The sequence below is a fragment of the Dasypus novemcinctus genome, chromosome 24, assembly GCF_030445035.2.
Source record: "Dasypus novemcinctus isolate mDasNov1 chromosome 24, mDasNov1.1.hap2, whole genome shotgun sequence".
Classification (NCBI taxonomy): domain Eukaryota; kingdom Metazoa; phylum Chordata; class Mammalia; order Cingulata; family Dasypodidae; genus Dasypus; species Dasypus novemcinctus.
Genome location: NC_080696.1, coordinates 1,119,396 through 1,146,891, shown reverse-complemented (window position 1 = coordinate 1,146,891; position 27,496 = coordinate 1,119,396). Strand labels below are relative to the sequence as shown.

The 27,496-nt window shown below is 38.3% G+C and overlaps 1 protein-coding gene across 4 annotated transcripts; it reads left to right on the top strand.

Annotated features, from left to right (window-relative positions):
• LOC105745645 (zinc finger protein 596-like) lies at window positions 1-26,906 on the top strand. Of its 4 annotated transcripts, none has more exons than XM_071211504.1 (9): window positions 29-152; window positions 2,343-2,420; window positions 4,738-4,912; window positions 20,944-21,053; window positions 21,137-21,222; window positions 23,273-23,399; window positions 24,143-24,235; window positions 24,758-24,849; window positions 25,300-26,906. In XM_071211504.1, exons 5-9 carry the CDS (start codon window positions 21,190-21,192, stop codon window positions 26,578-26,580), a joined length of 1,626 nt encoding a protein of 541 aa, XP_071067605.1. In that variant the 5' UTR covers window positions 29-152; window positions 2,343-2,420; window positions 4,738-4,912; window positions 20,944-21,053; window positions 21,137-21,189; the 3' UTR covers window positions 26,581-26,906. The 4 variants fall into 4 exon arrangements, with proteins under 4 accessions (XP_058143410.1, XP_071067605.1, XP_058143408.1 ...); XM_058287425.2 differs by having other exon boundaries at window positions 35-152; window positions 2,343-2,403; XM_071211505.1 differs by lacking the exon at window positions 20,944-21,053 and having other exon boundaries at window positions 41-152.
• Window positions 26,907-27,496: the final 590 nt, after the last annotated feature.

Below are 27,496 nucleotides of genomic sequence, written 5' to 3'. Positions count from 1 at the left end.
GACGTCATCAACCAGCGCCGGAAGCCGTACCCTGAAAACACCTCCGCAAAAACTGTGGAGGATGGTAGAGACTGGAGATGGTAGAGACTGGAGATGGTAGAGACTGGAGAGGGGCTCCACAAACGCGAATTGAAGACAGAGAAAAGTGTCAGGTAGGAAACTTCTATCCGGGACCAACTGGTCCTCTTCGCTTCCCTCTCAGCGGGGGCCCTGCAAGCTTCTGGGCTCTGCAGCAAGCAGCCTGGACCCCTCTCACCCGGGAAAGAGATTTTCAAGGAACTAACAGCAGTGAGCTGGGGCCCCGTGCGTATCCAGGCACAGAGACCCAGTGCTGAAAACAATTTGCTGCGGGGTGCTGGAAGAAAAAGGGCCCCCATTTTGGGGGGGGGGGGGGTAGGGAATAAAATCTTAGCAGACTGGCTGTGGCTGAGCGGTGCACTCAGTACATCCAGTTTCTGCGGGTTGAATTCCCTAAATGCAGAATGGACCTTTCCGAGGGTCCCACCTTTCTGCAATGACGCTGTCTGAGTATCCGAGGCAGGATAACCTAGCAGGGAAGAAACTTTAGGTAGAAAAGTCTCACAGAGGAAAAACGAAGAGGGAGGATTAAACTGAACACCTACTGGACTGGAGAGTTCCAGAAATGAAAAGTGTAAGGAAAATGGGGAACCAAGTGAGGAAGAGACTTTAAACAAATCATAGGAGCAGGGGACAAAATTCTACACAGAAACAAAGAGAACAGATCAAGATTCCTGAAGAAGGAAGAGAGGAAAAACTGGCAAGTTATGGCAGGCTGTTATGTTTCCTGTACTGGGGAAAGGAGGGCTTATAAGAGATAGGAATTAAGTTAAGCCTCAGTTTGCTGATGTAGGGCTTAGCGTAAAGGTCTCCATCTAGGGTCTGCTTAATTTCTTTAACTTACCCCAGTTTGATCTGGCTGTCAGCCATTGAGAATTGTGATAAAAATTTAAGGTGTTGAACCCGTTTTCATTTACTGCCTAAGGCCTTGGGGTAATATTTGCAAGTTGTTTTCATGTTGGGCTCATAGATGGTCATGATGTCAGTTTTAACATGATCATAATTTTTAGGTCATTCCAGACATAAAGAAATCATTTGCTGGGTCACAAGTGGTTGGTGACACACATTCAAATCTTTGGGAAAAACAGTCCACCAGGGAGATTATAATGAATACAATGAGTGATAAAAGGTCCAAATGCCCACCTCATAGTATATGCCTAACCCGAGCTCCCATGTTTTGACCCAAATGAAATCAAAGTGATCAAAAGGAAGGCCTTACCCATTTAAATCATGTAGTGCATTTAATTATTTCATTCACTTTTACCTTAACTTCCACAGAAGTATGTACCCAAATACAACGGCAATGACAAAAATGCCTCCTTGTACAGTTAATAAATAACAAGTAATAAGTAATAAGTAACTAATGACTTGTTGTGCAGCTATAGCTTTAGCAGTAGATTCAGTAATTTCTCCTATTGTAAGTCTAATCCTGTTCTCATTTGTGTTAGGCCTAAGCCAAGATAGCAGCAATCTGCCCAAAGAACCAAACCCAGAATCATTACCTCCTTGGGTAAATTCTCTTTCCCCTGAAACTGTAGCTTGAGGGGAGTAGTCCAATGAGAAGTTTCAGATTTATTATAAATTCCTAAGGGACTGTGAGGTGACCAAATGCATATTGCCCAGGCATTTTATCAACTATAAAGGTAATTTACAACCCAGTCAAATATCTGATAACATTTCCAAAATAAAAATACTGCCTGGGGAAATGGATATGGCTCAAGTGATTGTGCTCCCACCTACCATATAGGAGGTCCAGGGTTTGATTCCCAGGGCTGCCTGTTGAAAGGCAAGCTGGCCATAATAGTGACCTGGCCTGAGTGGAGTGCTGAGAATTGGCCCATACAGAGAGCTGGCCCAGCAAGATGATGCAACAGAAAGAGGCACAGAGGAGAGACAATAAGAGATGCAGCAGACCAGGGAACTAAGTTTGCACAAGAGTTTGAGCACATCTCTCCTCTAAGGTCCCAGGATCAATTCCCAGTGCCACCTAAAGAGAAGACAAGCAGACATAGAAGAACACACAGAGAGCAGACAGGGAGTGCAAGGCAATGGGGTGGGGAGAAATGAATAGATAAAATAAATCTTAGAAAATAAATTTTTTAATGATTGCCTGGCAGAACAATGTAAATAGAGTCAATGTGATATTGTTTGTAGATTTATTAGTAGGAATACTATCATTTGTCCTTAGTATCCAAGGGTCTGTCTTATTGAGACTATAAATGAAAAGCTTATCAAAATTTATTTGTATTGTGAATATTTTGCAGATCCAGTAACCTAAACCTGAAAGTGGACATGGATTGTTAATATAACTTGGAGTTTTTGGAAGTATGTGGACTATTATGGCAAGTTTTCCAAACTCTTCTATGATATCTTTATAATTCTCTCAATCAGTTGTGTCTATTATGTGGTTTACACTGAGCAAAAACAGGTACTTTCCTTCCAATGCACTTTAAAGACCAATTCCCGAGACACTGGGTGTCCAAGTGAGAAAGTTTATTTGCTAGGCAAGCAGAGAGATCATTGGTCTAGCAAGGACCCAAAAATCTGCCTCCTTGATTTTGAGGAGTTTAGGGTTTTTATGGTTTCAAACAGGGGAGGGTGGAGTGGTTATAATCACAATGGTAAATATACACAAACCTAGTTTTCAAATAACCATAAACCAAAGTAAGATCAGACTGTAATAACCATCACAATAGTATGTGTACACAAGGCTGTGGCTCATTTGAAATAGCCATATAGAAAGGTGAGGTTGACCTAGCCAGTTTCAGTAATTTCATGTATGAGCTTTGGACTAGTCTATAATATAGTGAAAAATAAGGGGAAAAAACATCTGTATAATGATTCAGTAATCATAAACTTAAGCTAATTCTTAATTTTTGGTTACAAGGTTCCAGGTCCAAGAAATTTTAAAGCAGAATAAAGAAGGCTTGGGTCTAGTAATCACATTTGGTATGAACCAAATTGTGCAATTTGATCTGAAGAGACTGAACCATTTGGGATAAAAAAGAAATTTGTTATGGGTAGAACTATGGGGTCCCTTGCAATGTGCATATATCAGGGTTTATGGTGACAATTCAAACAGTTTATAAGGTTACAATCCTTTGAAAAGTCCTTGTAGAAACAGACAATGACATTGTCTTTCCAAGCCAGTGCAAGGGCAAAACATAATGAAATATAAAGATTTTATGTATTATGAGTATTAGTAAGGTGGAGTCTATGTGAGGACTTGTTTATGCTAGCATTTGATCTGTTACCTTGGGATTAAGTAGTCTACTGTGTGACATTGTCTACTTCTCTTCCTGGCTAGTTGGGTTTTTAACTCTCCATAATGAGTCCAGGAGTCTGATAGAACATTTATTTGAGTAAAGTGGACCCATGGCTTAACACCCTGTAATAAATTTGCATTACCAGAAGTTAGGAATACTTGGCAGAGGTCCTTTTAATCAGGATCTAGGGCTGTATTTGTATGTGTCATTTCCAGTAGATCCATTATCCTGGTGTCAGATTATGATTAATGGAATGTCTGTCATGTGGAATAGGAAAAGTGTCCTTCATTTGTTGAAGGTAATCTTTGGCATAATGCATTAAGGATTTACGAATTGGGTCATGTCATTGTGCAACAATGTTCTCAATTTATTCCCAGAGATAGGTCTGCCAGGAAAAATTTCATATGGGGAGAATTTGAATTTCCTAAAATAAATGCTGTGAATAAACAGAGGACCTAAGGTAAAATTTGGGGCCTGTAAATGCTAGGTTCTTCAGTTAATTCAGACAGCATTAATTTAAGTTTATAATTATGCCTGTTTTACTAATGGCTATTTTTGCATGAAAATATGCAAGTGCATTTTTTAAATATTCACGCTCAGTCCTTTTTGTGTAAACCTTTATCTTAATAGTAGTAACTGTATATGGGAATAAACTGGCAGAAAGGAGATAACTTACTTGTCTACAATTTTCAACTGGCATACCAGATGTGAGGAACCCTCTTTGCTTCCAGAGCATGATGAAGTCACTGTAGATCAGGGGCTCTAAACCAGGGTCTGTGGAGATTTCAGGGGCAGGTTTTCAGGGGCTCTGTGAATTTGAATTGAAAATTTTAATTTAAAGACATGCTGATGTTGTGTCATAAAATTATGTGCTGTTACATTCTGAGTAGGGGTCCATGGTGTTCACCTGACTGGCAAAGGGGTCCTTGGAACAAAAATGGTTAAGAACCCTTGTTATAACTGTTCACTGAATTTCCTTCTGATGGAAAGCAGGGTTGGGTAAGGGTACAGAGTTCATCCTTTTTGGTGGAAGAAAATTGTGGATGACTGCCTTATGCAATCTGTGTGTGCTTGATAGTAAAGTATACACACTCTAGAACAATAAAAATTTTCCTTGTTTCTTCAGCACAAATATAGTCACATGGTGACTCAGAAAATATTGGTAGATTTCCATTCCTCTTAGATAGACAGATTAATAAGAAACTTTTTGCTGTAGGCGCTTTAGAGTACTTGCCCGGGACAACCAAAATCCATAAAAGTGTGACATATCTTTGAAAAAACAGAAAGGTTAGTTTTGAGAGTTTTATAAGGAAGTGAATGACACAAAGTATGCATTGAGTAGATTTATCTTAACTACCATTGTGTTAATCTAATTTTGTCTTTTGAATTATAGGACTGATGCTGTTACAACTGCATTAAAAGAGAGTTTGCCATCAAAGTGCTGGTTTTTCTAGAGAGAAAGAAGCTCTGAACTACACTTGTGATGAAAGCAGCCTCATGAAGACTTGGGCTCCCTGCATTCTCAGTCCATTTGGATTCTCATGAATAAGGGAGAGAATTTTAACCAGGTGGGAAAGTACTCATTTATTTTGTAAATGATTTACTTTTTAATCAGAGTGTGTTATTTAATTTGACTACAGGCGGTTGGATAAAGGCAATCTGAGGTCAGGTAAAGTTATTGTGAATATATAATATAACTGGGTTTATAACTATTTGCTCATTTCCAAAGGGAGACTCTTTTAATATATTACCACTCAAGGAAGGATTTTATGAATTTAGACCAGGGGAGAGACCAAAATATGAAAAAAACAAATGAATAATAGTACAATGAAAAATTATATGAGTGACCTGAAGGAATAGTAGAATTTTAATATAGGCTATATAGGAAGGGCAAAGGATACTTTTGGTTGGGGTTCAGTGAAGAGATCTCTCAGGAAATGACAAAACGAAGACTAAAAGACCATGAGGATGATGTGGGAAGTTTTTTGAGGGGATTTCCACAGAAATGAAGGGTAGTTATGGTTTTCAGTGCTGAAATAATAACTAATATGAATGTGTTTGAATGTTTCTGAGAAATGAATTCTTATTCAATCCTTGGATGCCTGGAGAAGTCCTAACTTAAAATTACTTAATTTGAAGGAAATACTTTGTTAAAGTGGCATATCTTGATTATATTCACCTTGGGTGACATCTAGGTTAATCAGAGAGTTAACTCTAGAAAAAGAATTTATTTTAGATTTGTGGGCTCCTGGTGGTATTATTGTTTTGAGTTATGTTGGATTTTTTGCGTTTACCTATGAAAATAGAGATGTACACTCAGTTTTGAGCCAACAGTGGAGTAAATTGAAGCAATTGAATAGATGTGTGATTGTCATGATAGTGTACAGAAGTGGGAGAGAAAGGGGGCTACGTACAATTCAGCCTTGAGATGGTCTAATAATCCTGTTCGAGTACGGCCATGCAGAACACAAGAAGAAATACACTCGGGACTGAAATGTCAGAGAAATCTAGGAAAAAGAAAGTTCCCAAAAGGTCCAGTTCTTTACTTCCAAGTTATAGACTGAAGCACACACATGGAATTTATTCATGGGGAGCTTATTGGAGATGGTGGCATAATTTACTTAAGAGGAAGCCTGTCATGCTACTAACTCATTTTTAAGGTGTGTGAGTAAAGCATAAAAGTGCTTATGTAGATTGACTATGAAAGAAGGAAAAGAGGATCAGGCACAAGAGATGAAATAGACACAAGGGGCATTTTGGTTCATAAAAGAAAAGAAACAATAAGGTTAAATGATGAGGTGATTGAGTGTGATAAGAGAGCAGTTGCTAGTAATGACTTCAGAAAGGAACAGGGAAGCCTGTAATTCTCTTGGAGATATTCAACTTAAAACAGGTGACAAGGCTTTTCAATGAGAGAGAAGGAGTAACTAATGGGTATGAATGCAGGAATAACTGTAGACTTTGTGGTGCTAAGTTGAGGTGATTTTTTAAAATGACATCAGTCACCTAGTTATGGGATTAATCAACACTGGTAAAAGTAATATGAAATGTGAGAACATATGGATTCAAGCTACGGGACTTGAAATGATTATGGGAGATGGAAGAATGACTCAATTATCAAGATATAGTCTTTTTCCCAGATATATTTGAAAGCACTAGGAGTTGTGATTGTGTATTAGTCATAAAGTGAGAGCTTAGTAATGTGTTGTGTCACATGCGGTAATACATGATAGAAAATTAAAGTCGCTTCCTATTTGGGCAGATATGGAAAGTAGTAAGTTATCTATTGACACATTGGGTAAATACAGTGACATCAGAAATATTCTTGGAAAAAGACCTTGACCAAAAGGGGGGAAATGTAAAAGACAAATGAGTTTATATGGCCAAGAGACTCAAAGTGGGTTGGGAGGTCATTTCAGAGGTTGTCATTATGCATGTCTCAGCAGGATCTCATTTACTGTCAAAGTAGATACTTTTCCAAATAGCAGGGCTGCTGGGGTCTCTGAAGACATCCAGATACTATAGTCAGGTCAGATAGATCAGGAGTTTGGTACCTTGCCAATGTGCCCTACTTTGGAATTTATGCTCCCCAAGGTGATAGAGTTGGACTCAGTTGTGATTTCCTTACACATGGCTCTTCTGTTCTTGAATTTGAACCTATAATTAGTATTAGAGTTGGTAGTTGTACATCCAAGAGACTTAAATCTTTGGGCTGTCCTTGTGTCAGCTGGGCCCTGAATCTCAATGGAGTTGCAACATTTACTCTCCAGTTCATTGGTCCCACCTAGGACAACTAAAAAGGAGGTGAGAATGGACAATATCCATACCGAAGAACCAAGAAAGTTTACAGCTGCAAGCAAGAGCTTTCCATTCATCAGCCCTAATGGATCACAGCCCTCTTTTTTTTTTTGTCTTTATTTATTTTTTTAATGATATATTCAAAAAATATGAGGTTCCCATATATCCCCTACCCCCTTCACCAAACTCTTCCCCCCATAACAACAACCTCCTCCATCATCGTGAGACATTCATTGCACTTGGTGAATACATCTCTGAGCACTGCTACACTTCATGGCCAATGGTCCACACCATAGCCCACGCTCTCCCACAGTCCACCCAGTGGACCATGGGAGGACATACAGTGTCCGGTAACTGTCCCTGCAGCACCACCCAGGACAACTCCAACCCCAAAAAATGCCCCCACATCTCATCTCTTCCTCCCACTCCATTCCCCCAGCAGCCACCATGGCCACTTTCTCCACACCAATGCCACATTTTCTCTGATTACTAATCACAATAGTTCATGAATAGAATATCAGTAAGTCCACTCTAATCTATACTCTTTTCCTCCATCCTGTGGACCTTGGAATGGTTGTGTCCACTCCACATCTATATCAAGAGGGGGCTTAGATGCCACATGGATGCCGGATGCAATTCTCCTGCTTTCAGTTGTAGGCATTCTTGGCTCCCTGGCGTGGTGGTTGACCTTCTTCACCTCCATGTTAGCTGAGTGCGGTAAGTCCAATAAACCAGAGAGTAGGATTTGCAAGTCTGCTGAGGCTCAAGGCCTGGCTATCACATGGTCAGTCCAGAGACTCAGGTCCCCTGGGTATACACTAAACCCCAGCACCAACTACAGATTTGGTAAAAGTAACAGGAGAGACTTGTGGACAAAGATCACATCTGAGTCCAGCTCCATCACACAGAAACACAGACTCCAAAGTAGGGCTAACTGACATGGCACTGAACTCCATCTGCCATGACCATAAAATCTGTGGGTCTCTGTAGCCCTTACAAGAACAAATACCTGGACTTGTGTCTATTTTATCTGTCTCTCAGACTCTGCTGAGGTGTGCATAAAGGCAACCCCTCTGATAACCTCCTGGCTCTTTTTGGAGACTCATAGCCATATAAACTCATTTGTCCTTTCCATTTCCCCCTTGATTCAGGTCCAAAAGCATTTATAATTCCTGGTATTATATGTTGACTTAGATATTCTGCTGGTCTGAGTTGACCCGTTTATTCAAGGTCATATTCTAGTCACATCATCAGCTGGTACTTGGTAGTAATCCCTCGGCACCAGGGAGGCTCATCCCCTGGAGTCATATCCCACTCTGGGGGTAAGGCAACACATTTACATGCTGAGTTTGGCTTTGAGACTGGCCACATTTGAGCAACACTGAGGCTCTCAAGAGGTAACTCTTAGGCACCTGCAACTCTAGGCCTTGTTCTTATTTCAGGTGCACAGGCTCACAAGCATAGTCATTAGTATCAAGGGCTCATTGTTGAACCTTCCTTCTTTTTTGGTCTTTGCCATTGAACTTGGGGGATTGTTGCTGTTCCTTTAGGGACTGTGATAGAGCTCCCCTGACTAGGAACTCAGCACTCCCTCAGTTGTTGTTTTTAATGTAATCACTATGAAAATATCCAAACATTTTTACGTACCCTGGATATATGCCCTGGAGAACTCCCTGCCAACCATGTGTCCCCTGTCAATAACATCCCACACCAGTATTCCTCCCCTGCCATTGTTGAACCTCTCTGTGATCCAAAACTTCTCCAAAAATGAAGCCCAATATATTGCCAGGTTCTATTAATAGTAAAATGGAATATAGGGATCAGTTTAAAGGTTAGATATAGAATACATATTAATTTAGAAAAGTTAAGGTAAAAATAAATTGGGGTATCAAAAATTTAAAAATACAAAAGATTTGTTTTTGATGTTTTGCCTTCCATCACTGCAATAAGTATTGCCCTGTATGCAAATTGGCAAGCCAACTTCTTCCGTCTTTTCCTCAGTGTTTGCATCCTATCTTTTCCTTTTTTTCCCCTAATTATTAAGCTTATCTTCACAAAAGTTTTAGATCACAGTAATTCATATATACAATATACAGTACTCCTACATATCCAACATAAAACCCTTTTCCCTTCCACAGCAATAATCTTCTTACATATTCATACTATATTTACCGAAACTGATATACAGATATTGAGACAATAGCTTTCAAACAAGGTATCATTTGGGTTTACATAGTGGTTTATATTTTAAACTACACAATTTTCTAAATTTTTAGTTATCTTATGTTTTACATTATCATTTACATTTTAGCCTATCAGCCCCTATATATTTTTGGTATAATTTAACATGTCTTATATCCATTCTTGCGTAATCTTGTTCAACACTTGTATTGCCCACACAGTTACATTGATTTCATCTATTCAATACCTCTTTCCCCCTTCCCTTAGGGCCCACAGTGACAGTCAATCTTCATTGCTTGAAGGGCCATGTTCAGAGATACTTGCAACAGCATTGAGGACTTGACATGCTCAACTGCCCTAATGCATTAGGAGCCACCATTTCTTTCGAGAGATACAATTCCCTCTATTTGAGAACATCAGTCCTCCCAGGATGTGGGTATACCTTCACTCTCATTATATAGGTCTCTATCCAATGATATAACCAACTATGACAAAATGAGCACTCACACACTCCCTAGGAGCCTGTCCTGCATCAGATTATCCACTTTAAGCATCTTAAGCAGGTAACCTTCCTTATTAGATTTTTTAAAAAGTTTTCTCAGCATTATACTCTCAACCAAATACCTGACAATCCCCTATGTTCGTATGTTGCCCCACCCTCCCTCCAATTTCTTGGGCAATATTATCCATCCTCCCATCCCTAGCCCTCATCAAGCCTGCAAAGCCCCATCCAAAGGTAATCCTATTCCCCCATTTTATCCCTTATACAAATACTTACCTCCAGCTTATCATAGATTTCACCCATGTAGGTGTCAGCTTACATCCTTCTTTACCCCCCAATTTTCTTTAAGCCTATCATTCAGTCTCTAGCTCTCTGAGGCAGCTTGGTTTGCTTATTTCATATCACAGAAGTCATATAGTATTTGTCCTTCAGTGCCTGGCTTGCTTCACTCAACATAAGGTTCTCAAGATTCATCCATGTTATCACATGTGTTTATAGTGTATTCATGCTTAAAGCTGAGTAGTATTCCATTGTATGTATATACCACATTTTATTTATCCATTCATCTGTTGATGGGCGTTTGGGTTGAGTCCCACTTTTGGCAATAGTGAACAATGCTGCTATGAATATTGGTGTGCATATATCGGTTTGTGTCCTTGTTTTCAGTTCTACTGGGTGTATACCCAGCAGTGGAATTGCTGGGTCATATGGCAAATCTATAGGTAGTTTTTTGAGAAACAAGCTGTCCTCCAGAATGGCTGGATCCTTCTGCTTGCCACCAGCAGTGGATGAATGTTCCCATTCCTCCAAATCCTCTCCAGCACTTGTAGTCTTCTGTTTTTTTCATAGCTGCCAATCTTATGGGAATAAGATGGTATCTCAGTGTAGTTTTGATTTGCATTTCCCTAATTGCTAGAGATTTGGAGCATTTTTTCATGTGCTTTTTAGCCATTTTGTATTTCTTCTTTGGAGAAGTGTCTGTTTAAATCTTTTTCCCATTTTTAAATGTTTTTTTTGTCTTTTTATTTTCGAGAAATAGGAGTTCTATATATATGAAGGTTATATGTCTCCTATCAGATATATAGTTACCAAATATGTTCTCCCATTGCATAGGCTCTCTTTTCACTTTCTTGATAAACTCCTTTGAGGTGCAGAAGGCTTCAATTTTGAGGAAGTCCCATTTATCTATTTGTTCTTTTGCTGCTAGTGCTTTTAGTGTGAAGGTCATGAAGCCATTTCCTATTACACGGTCCTGTAGATGTTTCCCTATACTCCTTTCCAAAGTCTTTATGGTCTTGGCTCTTATATTTAGGTCTTTGATCCATCTTGAGTTGATTTTTGTATAAGGTGTGAGATGGTAATCCTCTTTCTTTTACACATGGATATCCAGTTCTCCAGGCACCATTTGTTGAATAGGTCATTCTCTCCCAGTTGAGAGTGTTTGCCGGCTTTCTCGAATATTATATGACTCTATATTTGGTGATATATATCAGAACTCTCAGTTCAGTTCCATTGGTCTGTGTGTCTCTCCTTGTGCCAGTACCATGCTGTTTTCACTACTGTAGCTTTGTAGTATGTTTTGAAGTCAGGTAGTGTGATTCCTCCAATTTCGTTTTTCTTTTTCAATATATCTTTGGCTAATTGAGGCTTCTTTCCTTTCCAAATAAATTTCATAGCTAGGTTTTCTAGTTCCTTAAAGAATGCTGTATTGATTTTTATTGGAATTGCATTGAATGTGTAGATCAGTTTTGGTAAGATAGACATCTTAATAATATTTAGTCTTCCTATCCATGAACAGGGAATATTCTTCCATTTATTTAGGTATTCTTTGATTTCCTTGAAAAATGTTGTGTAGTTCTCTGTGTATAAGTTTTTTACATCTTTAGTTAAATTTATTCTTAGATATTTGATATTTTTATATTTACTATTGTAAATGGTATTTGTTTCTTGATTTCTTCCTGAGCTTGCTCATTATTGGTGTACAGAAATGCTACTGATTTTTGTGCATTGATCTTATAACCTGTGACTTTACTGAACTCATTTATGAGTTCTAGAAGCTTTGGTGTAGACCTCTCAGGGTTTTCTACATGTAGGATCATGTCATCTGCAAATAATGAAATTTTGACTTCTTCTTTTCCAATTTGAATGCCTTTTATATCTGGTTCTTACCTCAGTGCTCGAACAAGTACTTCTAAGACAATGTAAATAGAAGAGGTGAATATGTGCATCCTCGTCTTGTTCCTGATCTTAGAGGGAAAGATTTAAGGATTTCATGGTTGTAAATAATGTTGGCTCTAGAATTTTCATATATACTCTTTATCGTGTTCAGAAAATTTCCTTGTATTCCAATCTTCTGCAGTGTTTTTATCATGAAAGGGTGCTGTATTTTGTCAAATGCTTTTTTTACATCTATAGATATAATCATGTGATTTTTTTCTTCCAGTCTGTTTATATGATGTATTACATTGATTGATTTTCTTGTGTTGAACCATCATTGCATACCCGTAATGAATCCCACTTGGTCATGATGCATAATTCATTTAATGTGTTGTTGAATACAGTTAGCAAGTATTTTGTTGAGGATTTTTGCATCTAGGTTCATTAGAGAAATTGGTCTGTAATTTTCCTTTCTTGTGGTGTCTTTGTTTGGCTTTGGTACTAGGGTAATGTTGGCATCATAGAATGAGTTAGGTAATGTTCCTTCTGTTTTGGTTTTTTGGAAGCGTTTCAGCAAGATTGGCATTAGTTCTTTCTTGAATGTTTTGTAAAATTCAGCTGTGAAGCTGTCTGGCCCGGGGTTCTTCTTAGTTTGGAGGTTTTTATTGACTGATTCTATCACTTGTGATTGGTTTGTTGAGATCGTCAGTTTCTTCTTTCATCAATATAGGGTGCTTGTGTTTTTCTAGGAATTTTCTATTTCCTCTGAATTGTCATTTTTGTTGGAATATAGTTTTTCAGAGTATCCTCTTATGATAGTCTTTATTTCTTTGGGGTCAGTGGTGATATCTCCTTTCTCATTTCTTATTTTGTGTATTTGCATCTTCTCTCTTTTTTTCTTTGTTAGTCTAGCTAAGGGTTTGTCAATTTTAATGGTCTTCTCAAAGAACCAGTGCTTGTTTTTGTTTATCTTTTCAAGTGCTTTCTTATTTTCTGTTTCATTTAGTTCTGCTCTTATCTTTGTTCTTTCTTTCTTTCTTCTTCCTGTTGGGATTCTTTGTTGTTTTTTTACTAATTCCTCCAAATGTGCAGTTCTTCAATTTTTGCTCTTTCTTCTTTTTTGATGTATGAATTTATGGCTATAAATTTCCTTCTCAGTACTGCTTTTGGTGCATCCCATAAGTTTTGTATGTTGTGTTATCATTTTCACTAGTTTCAAGGTAGTTATTACTTTCTTTTGAGATTTCCTCTTTGACCCACTGTTTTTCTAAGAGTGTGCTGTTTAATTTCCATATCTTGGTGTGAAATCTGGCCCTCTGGCCCTTGCAGATTTCCAGTTTCACTCCACTATGGTCAGAGATACTGTTTTGTATGATTTTGATCTTTCTGAATTCATTGAGCCTTTCTTTGTGGCCTAGCATATGGTCTATCTTGGAAAATGATCCATGTGCACTTGAGAAAAATGTATAACCTGCTGTATTTGGGTGTAATGATCTGTTTATGTCTATTAGGTCCAGCTCCTCTAATATATTGTTCAAAGTTTTTGTTTCTTTAATGATTCTCTTTTGAGATGTTCTGTCCAAAGTTGATAGTGGTATATTAAAGTCTCCCACTATAATTGTAGAGGCATCTATTTTTTCACTTAGCTTTTCCAGTGTTTGCCTCACATATTTGGAGGTGCCCTTGTTAGGAGCATAAAAATTTCTGATTGTTCATTCTTCTTGAAAGATTATCCCTTTCACTAATATGTAGTATCCATCTTTGTCTCTCACAATCGTTTCACATTTAAAGTCTATTTTGTCTGATATTAATATAGCTGCTCCTGCCTTTTTTTTTGGTTATTGTTTGCTTGTAAGATTGTTTTCCAGCCATTCACTTTCAACCTCCTTGAATCCCTGGATCTAAGATGTGTTTCTTGTGGGCAGCATATAGATGGGTCGTATTTCCTTATCCAGTCTTCTAGTCTGAATCTTTTGACAGGTGAGTTTAATCCATTGACATTCAGTGTTATTACTTTCAAGGAATTATTTATGTTAGCCATATTTTGTTTGGACTTGTGTTTGTCATATTTTGTTTGTTTTTTTCCTTCTCTTTTTGTCTTTTTTGTTGTTCTTACACTCTCCTCCAACTCTGCCTCTCCTTTTTTTCCCTGTCTTCCTGCTGAACTCCCTTTAGTATTTCTTGAAGGGCAGGGTTCTTGTTAGCATACTCTTTTAATTTCTGTTTATCTGTGAATATTTTGAACTCTCCATTATTTTTGAATGCCAGCTTAGCTGAGTAGAGTATTCTTGGTTGGAAATGTTTTTCCTTTAATATCTTGACTATATCATACTACTGCCTTCTTGCCTCCATGGTTTCAGATGGAAATCAGCACTTAGTCTTATGGAGCCTCCCCTGTATGTGATGGTTCTCTTTTCTCTTGCTGCTTTTAGAATTTTCTCTTCGTCTTGATCATTGGATAATTTGACAAGTATATGTCTTGGAGTGGGCCTGTTGGGATTGATGGTGTTTGGGGTGCGTTGTGCTTCCTGGACATGTACATGCATCTCTCTCAGTAGATTTGGGAAGTTTTCAGCCATTATTTCCTCCAACACCCCTTCTGTCCTCTTTCCCTTCTCTTCTCCTTCTGGGATGCCTATAATATGTATGTTTGTGAGTTTTGCATTGTCATCCAGGTCCCTAAGTCCCAGCTGGATTTTTTCTATCTTTTTATCGATCAGTTCTACTATCTGTTTGATTTCAGATGTACTGTCTTCCACATCTCTAATTCTCTCCTCTGCCTTTTCTAATCTGCTGCCATTTGCTGAGAGTGTATTTTTGATTTCTTGAACTGTGGTGTTCATCGCCGTCATATCTGTTATTTTTTTTGCGTATGTCTACAATTTCTTCTGTATTCTCTCCAAGTTTTTCATCATATTGTTAATCTCATTTACTTCATTATGTTGGTCTCTAATATATCTTTTGACATCTTTAATTACTTGTCCGATGTTCTGCTCCTCTTCCTGGTTTTTGGTTTGTTCATTGTATTCGGCCATATTTTCCCAATTATTGGTTTGGTTTGCAGTGTTTTGTTGCTGCCTGGTCATCATTTTATATTAATGGTTTTAATCAGTTCCTTAGCTTCTTTGTCTAGTCTTGGGGATTAATTAGTTGTTGTTCATGCATAAGTGTTATGACTTCTCTTTGTCACTTTGTTCTTCTTACTCTGTTTTCTTGTTGCAGGCTAAGTTCATTTTAAAGGAAAATATTAGGGCCAGGGAAAGCAAAATGAGTAAGAAAAGAAAATGTATAAAGTAGTATTGGTAATAAATGTTAACAGAGCAACAATGTGAGATCTGGAAGAATATGTATTAGACTCATGTAAGTTGTGTAAGGTTATAGCAGTAAATAGAGTACCTGTAATGAGACAGTCAACTGAATATGGGAAGGAATATAGTATGAATTAAAAAGCCAGTGTTTTCATGAGAGAGGGAAAGAGAAAAGAAAGACAATAATATTAAGAGTGGATAAAAGACAGAAAGCAGAACAAAGGTATTAGAAATAAAAAGTCAGACAATTTGGGGGCCAAAGAAAGGGAGGTGGAATGTAAGAGAAACAGTAGATGATGGAGGATAGAAAGATGTAGGGGAAAGGGGATAGTGTAGGTGGCCAAAATCAATACACACTGAAAAGAGGAAATGGAGGATGAGGAAACAGAGCAAATGTGAAGCACTCCCTGCAGCACCTATTATATAAAGAAAATAAAATAAAAAAGAAGAAAAAGAAGAAAAGGAAAAAAAAGAGAAGAGAAAAAGGGGGTGGGGACAAAGAAAAGGAAGGGAAACAAGCAAGAAAATGAAAAAGAGAAAAAAACTATATAAATGAAAATGGACCTTGGGGATAAAATGGGAGAAACACCAGGAGACAATACAATATTAGCAACTATGACCGAAGAAAAAAAAAAGGAACCAATGTTTCAAGCTAGGAATCCTCTTTGCAGTTAAAGAGAACGCTTAGGGATCTGACCTTCTGCCTTTCTCCCTTTCTCACTTCTCTCTTTCCCAGGGCAGCAGGAAAGCTGCCTGAGAGGTCTGGTAGAGATACAAGTGGGTCCTTGTTGAACCTACTCAACACAGAAGACTATGACTCTTTATTTTGAGCATGAGATCACCTACAACTCACCGGAAACCCCAAATATGCTTATGTAAGCTTCGATAACACCTCCTATTGTCCCTTCCCCTTCGGTGTTCTAGGGGAAATCTAATTGATTTTCTGACTCTACCTTGTCACAGACCAAGTTTCCTATCCCAGGACGTTTAGGTAAATTAGGCTTCCTCAGCAAATTCACCTCTCCTTTCTTCCCAGACTCTTCCCAGGTCAGCTGGTACACTCCTCCAATCTCAAGGAGAGAAAAAGGAAAAAATGCAGAGGGCTAGGGTAATCAAGGACCTCAGATGGACTTCAGGGCACGGTGGATTCAGGAATGGGAAGTCCATGATATTGCAGACTCAAGGTGTGTGAGTCTCTGGAGCATGGGCTACCAGGGTTTAGGGGATACAGACCTGGGAACCACTCATCTGGTTAACACAGAGTTTAGGAACACCGCAGCACAACAAAGTTTTCAGGGATCATCTCGGCCGGGCGCCAGCCCTAGGGGAGGGGTCCCACCCACAACTTCTGACCTCTGTGTCAGAAACCCAAAATTCCACCTCTCACAGGAATCTCTTCTGTCACTGTCTCACCAAATCGACATCCAGACACCTCCTGCCCTGCAAGCACCCAAAACAGCCTGGTCCAGCAGGACTCCAACCCTATTCAGCCACTTCTTTGCAGGAGAGATTATGAGGTGCACTCACTCAGATGCCATCTTGCCCCACCCACAGCCCTCTCTTAATTTGAAGTGGAGTGGACATCACCATCCCAGAATCCTCAGGACTGGGGAATGAACTATGGACTAAAGTAGACTTACTGGTTTTCTCCTTAGACCTATTGTGATCCTAGCAGTGGAAGAAATTATATCATTGATGTGGAGACAGTGGCCACTGGAGGTTCTGAGGGATGGGAGAGGGAAAACAGGTGTAATAAAGGGGCATTTTTGAAACTTGGGAATTGTCCTGAATGACATTGTAATGACAGAGCAAGCTAGTATATAACTTGCCATAACCTACAGAATTGTGTGGGTGAGTGTAAATAAATTATAATGTAAACTTTAATTCATGCGCATTGGCAATGCTACAAAATGTGTTCCTCAGTTGCAATGGATGTACCACATTAATGAAGGACTTGTTAATGTGGGAAGATGTGGGATGTGTGGGAATTAGGGCATATGGGAATCACTCATATTTTTTAATGTAATGTTTATGTAATCAAAATATCTTTAAAAAGGTTCAATATGGTCACATTTTGCGGACATTGGAATTGTCCTAAATGATGTTTCAGTGATGGATACAGGCCATTATATATCTGTGATAACTTACAAAATGCGTGGGAAAAAGTTTAAACTATAATGTAAACTATAATCCACACTTAGTGACAGTATTCCAATATGTGCTCATCATTTGCAACAAATGTACCACACTAATGAAGGATGATGTTAATATAGGAAATTGTGGGAGGGGAGGGAGGGGAGCATATGGGAACCTCCTACATTTTTTTTAAGATTTATTTTTAATTTTATTTCTCTCCCCTTCCCCCACCCCAGTTGTCTGCTCTCTCTGTCCATTTGCTGTGTGTTCTGTGTCTGCTTGTATTCTTGTCAGTGGCACCAGGAATCTATGTCTCTTTTTGTTGCATCATCTTGCTGTGTCAGCTCTCTGTGTGTGTGGTGCCATTCCTGGGCAGGCTGCACTTTTTTTCATGTGGCATGGCTCTCCTTACAGGGTGCACTCCTTGTGCATGGGGCTCCCCTTTACAGGGGACACCACTGCATGTCACGGCACTCCTTGCGTACATCAGCACTGTGTGCGGGCCAGCTCACCACATGGGTCAGGAGGCCTTGGGTTTGAACCCTGGACCTCCCATGTGGTAGGTGGACACTCTATCAGTTGAGCCAAATCTGCTTCCCTCTCTTACATTTTTAATGTAACGTTTATGTGATCTAAGTATCTTTTAAAAAATTAAAAATTAAAAAATTTTTAAAAATATTCTCATGAAACATATGCTGAAATATGCATGCTTGTAATACATCTGGCAGTAAATATTACATAAGTTGGGAGATAATGTTTGGGAAGTAGGTTTGAAGCAGGCAAGTTAAGGAATCAATAGACAGATTTGGAACCTGGAAGAAAAACCACCACCGTTTAACATGTGGAAATTGGTACTCCCAAGATGGCTGCTGGAGAAACTTGCAAGAATCCCATTCTGAACGATATTTCCTCTGAAGTCAGGTGAATCTCTAGATATTCTCCAGGGGCCCTATCATAGGTCCCTCCTGGGAGATTGGTGGGGGAGTCAATCAAACAGCAAACAGCTGGGACTACCCCATCATTAGCAAAAGGGTGTGATAATGTTTCTAAATGGAAGTGCAAAGGCCATCTGAACCTCTCTTGCCTTTTGACCCCTGTTCTTGCCTTCTGCCCACTGTTCTGGCCTTCTTCACCCCTCACCTGGATCAATACACAAGTAAACCTGGGGATTTATAATCTGTAGTGGGGAATTGTAGTCTGTCAACCTTCTTTATCACTCTCCAGCCCCTTCCTCTTTACTTGGGCTCCATGATCTGTTATTTTCTCCCATTTCTCTTCTGACCATTGCCTAATAAGTTACTAGCCTAACTAACCCAACTAACCCAGTTTTCTCTTGAAATTAATTTCTTATAGCTTAGCCAAGAACATCGAGAAAATCTGACAGGTTCAATGAAAAGGAGATTTCCTTGGACAGGTTTGCTGTTCATGTGTGTAACTAACAAACTCTATGAAGAGGAAGTTTTGACAACAGTGTGAGGATCTGAATACTGAAATGAGAGGTGACATTCCATGTAATACCTAGGTGTGTTATGTAACCCTTAAGATACTCAAAATTGGGATACAGGAAGAAAAAATTCAAACTCTAGCTGTGTCTTTCAGTGGCCATATAAATTTGTCATTTTACTTCACCTCTCTGAACCTTAATGTAGGGCATTTGTTAAAGGAGCAAACTAGCCTTTATCAGTTGGGGTACTGAGAAGATTAAATTTTTAAAATACGTAATTCTCAAAAAATGTTGAATATAATCACTTTTTTCCTATAATTGAGGTACAAATGATTAAGTTAGTCTTGGTTCTGATGAATCTCATAATAATTATATGTGTGTATATATATACTTTTTCTTTTCTTTTAATAATACATATTAAGTTTCTTAGTTGATTTCCAAATATATTTGGGTGGGATGTAGAACTCAGTGTTGAGCGGGCTGCATTATACATATGGAAGAATAAAGATGTTTTAGGACAAATGTATCCAGGTCAGGTTCATGGTAGAGCAGAGAGGGAGAATCCAAAAATCAGAAATGCATGTGAGAGAACCAATGCTATCACAAAAAAAAAAACAGTAATATTTATAATGAGAGATTCCAGTCTGCTTCCTCTTATGGTGAGGACCCAATTCCAGATGCGATTTGGGTAAGGGATACCTATGTTTTGGAATCAGCAATGAATTGAAAGTCTCCAGTGAACCAGAGAGCATGTGTTGCAATTCTGTTGAAGCTCAGGGCCCAGCTACCACATGGACAGTCCAGAGATTCAAGTCTCCTGAGCATACATCAACCCCAGCACCTACCACAGGTTCAGTAAGTGACAGAAGAGGCATGTGTAGAGAGGTCACATCTGAGCCCAACTCCATCACATTCAGGAGCACAAGTTCCAAAGTAGGGCCCACTGACAAGGCACTGAACATGATCTGTCATGACTGTAGAACCTGGGTGTCTCTGTAGCTCTCAAGAGCACCACTATTTGGGGTTGTATCTTCTGTGGCTTTCTCTGAGATCCTGCTGAGATGTGCTTCAGTGTGATCCCTCTGATGATCTTCTGACTCATTTCAAAGTCCCTTAACCATATAAACTCATTTTTCTTCACCATTTCCCTCTTTTAATCAAGTCTTTTTCTAGTTGCATCACCAGCTGGTGTTTGGTGGTAATCACTTGGCATCAGGGAGGCCCATCCCTGGGAGTCATGTCCCATGCTGGGGGAAGGTAATGCATTTACATGCTGAGTTTGGCCTCAGCAAAGTTGTGACACCTGCTCTCAGGTTTTTTGGACTTACCCAGGTCAGCTAACAGGGAGATGAGAATGGTCAACCAGCACACCAGGGAACTGAGAGTGTCTACAACTACAAGCAGGAGAACCCCTTCCAACAGCCATGTGGGATCTAAGCACACTCTTGATTTAGAGATGGAATGGACATCTCCGTCCTGGGGTCCTCAGGATGGAGGAATAAAATATGGATTAGAGTGTACTTACTGGTATTGTACTATAGAATTGTGACTCTAGCAATGAAAGAAACTATCATTGATGTGGCAACATTGGCTACGGGAGTTGGTAAGGGCACGGAGAGGGAAGAAGAGGTGTGAAAAGGGGACATTTTCAGGACTTGGAGTTGTCCTGAATGATATTGCAAGGACAGATGCAGGACATTATGTATCCTGCCATAACCTACTGAATGGACTGGGAGAGAGTGTAAAGTACAATTAAACTCTAACCCATGCTGGGTAGCAGTGTTCCAAAATATATTCATCAAATGCAATGACTATGTCACACTGATGAAAAAGGTTGTTGATATTGGTGGAATGTGGGTAGTGGGGAGTGGGAGTATTTAGGAACCTCTTATATTTTTACTGTAACCTTTTATGTGATCTAAATATCTTTATAAAAAGCTGTTACAAACAAAAAAGGAGTAAAATTGGTATATTTTCAAAAAAAAGTCTGAATATCATGGGCTAATTAATACATGCAATTTATGGATTTTCATCTTTTTATCTATAATACGGAGATAATCATATCTTTATTAGCCAGAGAAGACAAGATCTCCAACATCTTGACCTTGGGAAAGGAGCGTCCTTCCTTATTTCTCTTGAGCATACCGTATGTTCCATTTCATTTGGGCAGGAGATACTCCTAGGTGAGAGTTTTGGCATTCATGATGGGGGGCCTAGAAAATTGTGGTCAAGACTTGAATCTTAAGACTTCTTTCTCCATTCTCAGCTTTGCTTTCCTTCTGCTTATCTGGTTGCAAGTGAAAATCCAGAGGAAGATAGATGCCAGCCAAGGTTTTGGCAATGCAATCACATGTGAGTAGGTAATTCTTTTTTGCACCTCTGTTGCCAGCAGATGGGAAGATTTCTCCTATTGGTGTGATTATTCCAAGTGTATTCAGGAGTTATTCAGGGATCTTATCTTAAGTTTATATCTTTATTAATTATGGTAAGTTAGGTATGGATCTATGAGTAATCTTCCAAGGTAATTACAAGAGTTGGTTAAAGCTACCATTAAGGCTGTGTATTCTCTGAGAAGATTACAGAAGTTTTCTTTTTCTCACTCATGCATGGCCTCATTGAATAAATAATGAAGTTATGGATCATGTTAGTGCTTGAGATTGGCCTGGCCATATGATGAATAATGGTGACAGAGGTGAGTAAGAAGAGGTGTTTACAGTCAGAAGGGATGCTGAGTTTTCAGCTGTGCATGCAGTCAGCCCATTACAGGTACTAGGGTGTAGGGGTAGATATATTTGTCAGAAGTACATGAGAAGTTTTGTAAATTAAATGAAATTAGAAATAATGTATTTGTTTCCTCCAGTTTTAATTTTCTTAAACTTTGATGGAATGTATTTGTACATTTTGAAATATTTGCAAAAAAGATTAAATCCCCCTCATTGTTCATACTCACTGTCTGCTCTCTGTGTCTCTTTATTGCATGCTCATCTTCTATTTAAAAGGAACCAGGAACTGAACCCAGGACCTCCCATGTGGGAGGGAGGCAACCAATGACTTGAGCCACCTCTTCTCTTGCTGGTTTTGTCTCTCACTGTGTTTCCTATTTGTGTCTCTTCATTGCATCATCTTGTTGCATCAGATTGCCATGCCAGGCCATCATATTGTCTCGTCATTGCATCATCTTGTGTCAGCACACTTTGCCATCCCAATGACAGCTTGTTGTCTTGCTTATCTTCTTTAGGGGGACACCAGGAACCAAACACAGGACCTCCCGTGTTGTAGGCAGGAACCCAACTATTTGAGACACATACACTTTTCTTGAAATAATTTTTTAAAAACTACAATTCTCCTTACCACACTTGCTCAAATTTCCCAACTTCAATTTTCTAAATTAAATTTATTCAAACTTTATAAACGGGTGCCATGTATAGAATTATTTTTTCCTTCATTGTGGCTGTGGTTTCAGAAGCTGTGTAATAGAGAGAATACAATTTATGTCTCAGTGAAAATTTTTTAAGATTTGTAAAGGCCAGAGGCAATGAACAGGAATGTTTTAATCTTAGATGACATGAAGATAAAAGTGAGACAATGAAACTGGTTTTTGTACACCCCAGAAAGTTGAGATTGGGAGGTCTCCTACCACAGGAATAGTCAGTCTAAGGCCATATATCAGTACAACTCTCTCAGGTGTCCCTGTCTTGTGACACTGAACCATCTGTATTTATACATTACCATGAATACCTGAGCTATGTAGCACTGAGGAAATCAGGACTTACTGATTTGTAACCTATTTAGTTTTTGCAGAATTCTGGTTATGTTTTCAAGGGTCCCTGTCATTTTAATGAATAATAGACCTGTGAATTGAGTTTAGATAGAAAGCAATTGATACATTAACTTGCATTTGCCAAAATACATAACATTCTTAAATGATTTTATAAATGAGAGGAATGTGAGCTCATCTATATAGGGGAGTAACCTAACCATATCCATTTTTTAAAATGATACATATAATCGATATCTCTTGCCTTATAATATCTGTAAATTTACTTAAAATTGTTGACAAATATTGATTTAGTTATTAATGCTCAAAGGAAAACTGAATAATTAGCAGAAAGAGGCATAATGACAAATTTATTGGGTATTTCCAAATGTATGGTCATACCCTATGTCATGTGATTTTCTTTCACAATGGGGTGCTGTGGGTTCAGAGTGTGTATGTGCCTGTGAGTGCATCTGAAAGGCAGGTGGAAGTTCAGCATTGATAATGATGTTTCTGGAACCCCAACACCTTTTGAGTTTTATATACACAGTTTCTGCTTCTTTAGTGCTGTTATTTTGTACATCTCACTCAAGACATTGGTAAGGATAGCCATGTGTGAACAACGAATTTCTGTGATTTTTTTAGGAGTTAGTGACCTTCAAGGATGTGACTGTAGACTTCACCCAGGAAGAGTGGAACCTGTTAGACACAACCCAAAGAAAGCTGTTCAGAGAAGTGATGCTGGAGAATATCAGTAACCTGGTCTCAATAGGTGAGACTCAAAATTTATTTACCACCTATATCTATCTTTTTTCTATCTAACATCTATCTAATCTACCTATATATTCATCATAAATCATCATTCATTTTTTAATTCAGATATCTAAATCAGCTTCTCCAAACTGTATCTTTCTTACATATTTTTATATTTTATAATTTTAATACATTTATGTTGTGCTAACAATCCCTAAATGAATTTATTTCTTCATTTTTTATTTACATTGAGTTCACTCCAATAGAATTTAATCTTCTTGACCACAGTTTAATGTCTTTCTTAAATTTCAATTTCCAACAATCAGGGCTGTGCTGATATAAGTATTCTCCTCCAAGTGCTATGCTGAGGCTTCAGAACACAGTAGTAGAAACATTACATATATCCTTTTCCATATAGAATTTAGATTATTTTTTGGGAATTTATGTTAATTGGATTATTTTGAACATAATATTCAATCACTTTGAAAACAGACTTCTCATCATTTAGAGTATAGACAATTCTGCAGTCCCTCTTTTTACTAGTACATGGGTAACAACAAACAGTGGTCCTCATTGAAATGGGCAGAAAGTCAAGAGTTACAATTTCTGTTGAAATATTGTCAGTGATCTAAGTTCAAGTTATTGTTGCATTGCTGACCTTCATTGCTTACCCTGTTCTTTGGTAACTTGTGATGTACATCATGATCATGCCCTGTTACTGTCATAACTCAAAATCCAGGTAACTTTTTTCCATACAAACAGGATATCAAGTCTGCAAAAGGGATGTGCTTTCCCATTTGGAACAGGAAGAAGTGTCGAGAGAAGGAGTAGTTTCTCCTCAATACCAGAATCCAGGTGAGCTGTAAAGACCTCTGCATTAGAAGAGGGGTCTCATGATAAAGTATGTGCTTGCATATTTTAACTTCAGGATTCCTTAAATGTGTAATGATTTCTTCAGTTTTCTTTGTATGAGTTATGATTTCTAAAATGTATCTCAAAATATGGGGAAATTTTAGTCACATGTGTTTGTTCCATACATTTCTCAAGCTTTCTTGAGTGTCATTGGCACTGGGAAAGGGATATTCATTTGTTATTATAATTAAACTCTCACATAATAATCCTTTTCCTGTTCCTATTCTTGGAAGATATTTTCCTCTTTTTTACCTCACTGACATCCCAGCTTTTTTCTCACATTCCATTTCTCAAAATCCTTTCTGACTGTCATGTCCTAGAATTATCTTATTTATGACTTTGATATTCTTTCCCAGTTAATTGTGAATGTGGGAAACGTACTGAAAAGGATATTTGGAACTTTTAAAATTTTTCTTCCCCTGATACTATTCTAAAATTTTATTCTGCTTTTTGCAATCACTACAGGGAGGAAATATGCCTTTAAAACATGGGAAATGATAGAAATGGTATTCAGTAAACCTACGTGTAGGAAAGACACTTCTAAAGTCATGTCATTGGTAAGTTCAATTTTGTAAACTCTAGTGTTCCAAATAGATACCAAAGGATGGAATAAATTAGGAATTCAGTAAATCATGAAATTATAATTAATGTTAGAATTAAGTGCTAATCCAGCAAAAATTTGTGATAGTTTCAATTTTCAGTAAAAACCTAAGCACAAACTCTAACTTGAGTTCACATAAAAATCAAATTGCATAAGCAGGTTTCATAAATGTAATCTTTGAAACATCATGAAGCTCAAAATTGATCAGATAACTCTGCAATTAGATTTTTATAATAGAGAAAATCTATGTGTATGGATTAGAATACTTTTTATATGAAACCAACATGGCAGATATTTTAATTGGAGACTACCACTAGTGGATTAGTCTAGGTTTCATATATAGGGAAATGCAGGAATTCATTTAAATGTTCAGAAGTTTTACAGTCTCTCATCTGATTCCCCACAGCACAGATCTCACACCCAGAAGAATTCCTTTAAAAGTATTTCTTTGCAAGAAGATTCCTCTCTCACATCCATAGTGAACCAATATGCATTGATTCACTTAACAAAGAAATCCTATTTCAGGAAACCACCTCCAGCAGTCCTCAGTGACTACTCCTATTTTAAACAACATAAGCATCTTCGCCATACAAGTAAATCATATGAATGCTACCAAAATGATAAAAATTGTATCCAATGCTCTGATCTCAGGCAATACAATGTAACTCCCATTGGAGAGAAAACCCATGAATGTCACCTAGGTGGGAAAACCTTCACTACATCCTCTTCCCTTAAACAGCATGAGAGATGTCACACTGGGAAAAAACTACAAGAATGCCATCTCTGTGGGAAAGGCTTCACTACATTATCTTCCCTTAAAAAAAATGAGAGATGTCACACTGGGGGAAAACCATTTGAATGTCATCTGTGTGGGAAAACCTATAGTTATTATAATGCCTTTAAATATCATGAGAGAAGTCACACTGGAGAGAAACCCCATGAATGCCATCTTTGTGGGAAAGCCTTCATTCAACTATCTAACCTAAAACGACATGAAAAAACTCACACTGGAGAGAAACCCCATAAATGTCATCTTTGTGGAAAAGCCTTCATTCAACTATCTAACCTAAAACAACATGAAAAAACTCACACTGGAGAGAAACCCCATAAATGTCATCTTTGTGGGAAAGCCTTCATTCAACTATCTAGCCTAAAACAACATGAAAAAACTCACACTGGAGAGAAACCCCATGAATGTCTTCTATGTGGGAAAGCTTTCAGTAATCATACGTCTCTTCAACGACATGAGAGAACTCACACTGGAGAGAAACCCCATGAGTGTCATCTTTGTGGGAAAGCCTTCGGTCTGTATAGTAGTCTTCAACGACATATGAGAACTCACTCTGGAGAAAAACCCCATGAATGTCGTCTTTGTGGGAAAGCCTTCCTTCGACAATATACCTTAAAACAACATGTGAGAACTCACACTGGAGAAAAACCCCATGAATGTCATCTTTGTGGAAAAGCCTTCCTTCGACAATATACCCTAAAACAACATGAAAGAACTCACACTGGAGAGAAACCCCACAAATGTCATGTATGTGGGAAAGCTTTCAGTAAACGTAGCTCTCTTCAACAACATGAGAGAAGTCACACTGGAGAGAAACCCCATGAGTGTCATCTTTGTGGGAAAGCCTTCAGCCAATATACTAGTCTTCAAAAACATTCGAGAATTCACACTGGGTAGAAACCCTATGAATGTTGCCTATGTGGGAAAACTTTTCACTTTTAGTTCTGCCTTCAGGAAGCATGAGAGAATTCATGCTGGACAGAAATCATAATATATGTATGAGGAAACATTAATTATTCTAATCTTGGACAACAGGAGATTACTTAAACTGGAGAGAATCCCTATGTATGAATGCCAGAAATTTGAGAAAGCCATCAGTCAATATTCTTTAAATGTAAAAACTCACAGTATAATAGTTTTTGGTATAAAAGAGACTTCAGTCATAGATTTAACCTTTAAACATACCAAAGAAGTCACATAGTGAATAAACTGTTTTTAATCTGTTCAGTAGTTCCTGTAGTCATCCATACTACATCAATAGCTTGCATGTATACTATAAGCCCCTGATCCCCGACCATTTTTTACTTATTATCATTTACATATTTGTGTACTGAGTGTACCAAAGGCTTTATTTATCACTACCTTTTTTACGTTTGCATTTATGCACTTGTAGGAAGCAAGATATGGAGTTACACACCTAACAATACAGTACAATAACATTGGCATTTACAATTACACAAATGGTTACCTGTACTGCAGATCTTTGTTTTTTTAGGCTGTTTTATTTATTTATTTATTTTATATTACATTAAAAAAATATAAGATCCCATATACCCCCCACCCCCCTCACCCCACTCCTCTCCCCATAACAACAATCTCCTCCATCATCATGAGCCATTCATTGCATTTGGTGAATACATCTCTGAGCACCACTGCACCTCATATCAATGGTCTAAACCATAGCCCACGCTCTCCCACATTCCAGGCAGTGGGCCATGGGAGGACATAAAATGTCTGGTAACTGTCCCTGCAGCACCACCCAGGACAACTCCAAGTCCTGAAAATGCCCCCACATCTCATCTCTTCCTCCCAC

Coding starts and splice junctions, on each gene's coding strand:
- LOC105745645 (XM_071211504.1), top strand. CDS start 21,190: ATGCCAGCCAAGGTTTTGGCAATGCAATCACAT. Junction 23,400..24,142: donor CAGTAACCTGGTCTCAATAG/GTGAGACTCAAA, acceptor CCATACAAACAG/GATATCAAGTCTGCAAAAGG. Junction 24,850..25,299: donor CTTCTAAAGTCATGTCATTG/GTAAGTTCAATT, acceptor GATTCCCCACAG/CACAGATCTCACACCCAGAA.